Source organism: Staurois parvus, unplaced genomic scaffold, assembly GCF_062004578.1.
Source record: "Staurois parvus isolate SC_StPar_1 unplaced genomic scaffold, SC_StPar_1.0 ptg000251l, whole genome shotgun sequence".
Taxonomy (NCBI): domain Eukaryota; kingdom Metazoa; phylum Chordata; class Amphibia; order Anura; family Ranidae; genus Staurois; species Staurois parvus.
In genome coordinates this window covers 8,012,094-8,015,731 of record NW_028318047.1, presented here as the reverse complement: position 1 = coordinate 8,015,731, position 3,638 = coordinate 8,012,094, and the positions used below count along the sequence as shown (strand labels likewise).

The 3,638-nt window shown below is 37.9% G+C and overlaps 1 protein-coding gene across 1 annotated transcript; it reads left to right on the top strand.

Annotated features, from left to right (window-relative positions):
* Positions 1–367: 367 nt before the first annotated feature.
* Positions 368–1,803, top strand: LOC149459667 (uncharacterized). The gene has a single exon (XM_089680896.1). The coding sequence runs from the start codon at positions 368–370 to the stop codon at positions 1,457–1,459; it is 1,092 nt and encodes a 363-aa protein (XP_089537022.1). The 3' UTR covers positions 1,460–1,803.
* Positions 1,804–3,638: the final 1,835 nt, after the last annotated feature.

The following is a 3,638-nucleotide window of genomic DNA, read 5'->3' as shown; positions in this document are numbered from 1 at the left end:
GAAAATGATGATGCTACTTTTCCTACTACTGGACATGTATTAGCCAGGCAGCTCCCACTAATTCCAAGTAGTCTAGGATGAGCACTAATCATTTATCTAGTTGTCTCATTTAGGAGATGCCAGTTTTCAAATTAGTAGTCATCTTGTGTTTAGAAGCCAAGACAAAATTATTAGGTCCTACTGAATAATCTAAACAGTTCTGTTATTAATTTTTCTTGAATTCTTCTTTAAAGATATAGAAAGCTTTGGTAGCTAACAAGCATACTGTATATCAATAATACATAGGGTAGTCATAGCACCTAACACTCATCAATATTTTATATGATCTATGATTAAAACATTTCATTCTTCCTGTTGCAGGGCCACAATGGAACTCTCTTTCATAACATTGCCTGTATCTACTCTTTTTACCTCCTCTTTGCTGGTGCCACAGCTTCTATTCATCTTGCCCAATCTGTCTGTTATTTTCTCCCTTTCCCTCTGCCCATCAATATGCCTTTGTGACTCTAGTTCCCTTTTTGTAAACTGCTCAGGAACAAACCTATCGAACATTCCAATCTCTCCTCCTCTGGTAGTTGAATTTCTTGACCTCTCTGATTGCTCCTTGTATACCCTTCCTCCCTTCTACAACCTTTGGAGACTCCATGCAATACTACTGGCAGAGAATGCAATTTCAGAAGTAAAAAATGGATCTTGGAGAGGCTTGCAGAGCTTGCAAATCCTGGACCTTAATGACAACAAAATTGCAGATTTAGGAGGCAGCTTTTCTGTTGACCTTGATTCTCTCACACATCTCTATCTTGCACATAATCTGTTGAACAGTGTCATGAGATACAATTTCCAACACCTGCACAGTCTGGAATTATTGGATCTGCAAGGAAACTTAATTTCTAAGTTGGAACCTGGAGCTCTGAGGTCCCTTACCCAGCTACGTCGTTTGCTGCTCCAGAACAACCATCTGCAAAGCCTGCGGGGTGATGACTTTTCTGTTCTACAAAGACTTGAATTCCTTGATTTGTCTAGAAACAAGATCCAAGATTTGCCCTCCATGGTATTTGCACCTCTTCGTTCCCTCAACTTCCTTAATCTGCAACACAACAATCTACGCCACTTGCGTTTCCAGACTTTAAGCAGCCTGCCAGCACCTGGAACTCTTCTCTTGCTCTCGTTTAATCCTTGGGAATGTGATTGTGATCTTCAGCGTGTGTTTGGAAAATTAGGAAGTTTGCAAAAAATAAGCTTACAAGATGGAGGTAACTTGTATTGTGCAGATCCTGCAGCACTTAGAGGAAGACCACTCACCTCCTTGGATACCCGACTCTGTGTAGCAGAAACTGTGACTGTGCTGGTCATCACTTTGACTGTACTGGTAACTGTAATTGGAGCTATAGTAACGGCTGAAAGAAGTCGTAAAAAGAGCCCCACAAGTCCAGGGAGTGAGATGTATGCTCAGGACTGATGGAGCAAAGGAAAATGCTTATTTTGGCTGTAAGATATAGCATAGTAAGTTTGTTGGCACCTGAAGACAAATTAAAATATACACACTTAATTGTTATACAAATGGAAGCTCTCTGTGGCTTTAGCTCATCTCCTCTAAATCCCAGAAATGCACTGGAATCTTTTCCAAGGGAGACCTTTAGTATCCTTCTGTGTAACTACCATTTGCAATGCTGTCCCCCCATTCAAAGTATGAGTTTTGGTGCAACTCCTAGCTAACAACTGTGTAGGTAAAAGAACTTGTCTTCCCCATCTGTATACTAAAGTAAATTAAAGGAGAATGTACATTGCATTCAGCTGCAATCTGATTAGGTGACAGCATCTTCTTAGATACTTTTTATACAAGTATCTTATAATATATAATTTTCCACTGGGTCATGTTTCATGCAAATGTAAGAGACATAGTAGGGGATTACTACTGTTTTAATTATCATTATGCCTTGCTAATAATAATGGATAGAAATATTAGATAGAACAAATAATGAAGCATAGTTCATCTTTATTTGTGCAGTAAAGTGACAGGAGATGGGATCAATATAATTATCCTAATGAATTCCAAGTTTCACTGGTAAAGAGTGGGGAGTCTGAAGTCCAATGAATTGTGGTCTCCCTGTGGTGGAAGGGAGATTGTACATGTTGCATCAACCCTCCAAACAATAGTGAACAATCTAATGGAATATTAATTTTGGTAGAGCAAATAACAGAGTCAACTGTGCCAAAATATTGGCAGAGCCAATTTCCTGTTATGTGTTTCCCTATTCACATATGTGTCTGTTCTGGATGCATTATTTAGATGACTTTCTTGAGTGAAACAGGAGATACAGTAAACAGTAATTCAGCTAGAAACATGAAAAGCAGACTATTCACTTCAAGGTTTGAATAGTGGAGTAAGAAACATCAAATATTAGTGACAAGTAATGGTAGAAGTATCATTACTGGCATGGTAGTGGAAATATTTTGTGGAAGTGCGTTACTATGTACTTGGAGCGGGTTTAGTTTAGCAAATTTACTTTGTGTATAGCATGTAAAAGGAGCATACATGTAAATTTGGATCATATATTAGAACATTTTATGTTCTTCTTTATTGATCTGCTGTTTTTTCTGTATGCTAATTAATCTTGATTATATACTTGGTAAAAAGAGTTGAAAATTGCTAACTTATCCATCATGCTCTGTAATCATCAGATTATTATGGATAATTTGATAACCTATATAGCTGTTTATTAAGCATCTATGTGTGACAAAAAAAGGAAAAATGAAAATATGCAGAAAATAAAATTTGTTTTAAACAAAGATGCAGGAGAGCTTCTTTTTATTGGGGGTTGTACAGAAAGTGGTAAAGAAATTTTACATGTTAATTCTCTTTCCCTCTCCTTGGTATAATTGGCAAATGGTTCTGAAAAACAAAAAATAATCTTCTGTTATGTCATGGAAGTGTTTCCATTTTGGACTAGTATGAGCCTGCTGTCAGTCGTCCTAATATATTGGCAGGAGTGGGCATAACTGCAAAGTGTCTGAGTGTATCAAACACTGAGTTTGGAAATATGTTCTCCCATAGCAAGCAGAGTTCATGGGTTCACAAGGTATGCTTAGTGATTTCAACAGCTAATTATTGAAAGAAAAAAGAACAGCTTTTAAATGGTTATAATGACAGTCTATGCTCACAATATTTACTTGTGATTTTTTTCTGGTGATATTTGCTAAGTGTGTCCATAGACCAGGGGTGTCAAACTCAATTTCATCAGCATTATGGTTGCCCTCAAAGGGCCAGTTGTATTTGTAAAACTATATAAATATATGTACTCTCTATCGTATTAAATTATTGCCTCTGCATTTGACTATTACAAGTTTTAGTAATAACTTAAGACTTAAGCTGTGAAGGCAGATGCAGACCAGCACGGAGCCCACTCACACTCCTGTAGTAGATGATGCAAATCTGAAAAGGAGGGTCACACACTGGTGGTATCATCGAAACTTTACTGCTCATGGTTCTGCCATGGTGTTGTGTCTGAGCAGTCTCCAATAAAGCTTCTTGTGGATACTACCAGCGGTGTGCAACCCTCTTTTTCAACTGGCATTGAAGTGTATTAATCTCATAACAATTAGAAGCAGATATCCAGAGCACCACACCCCCCCACCCC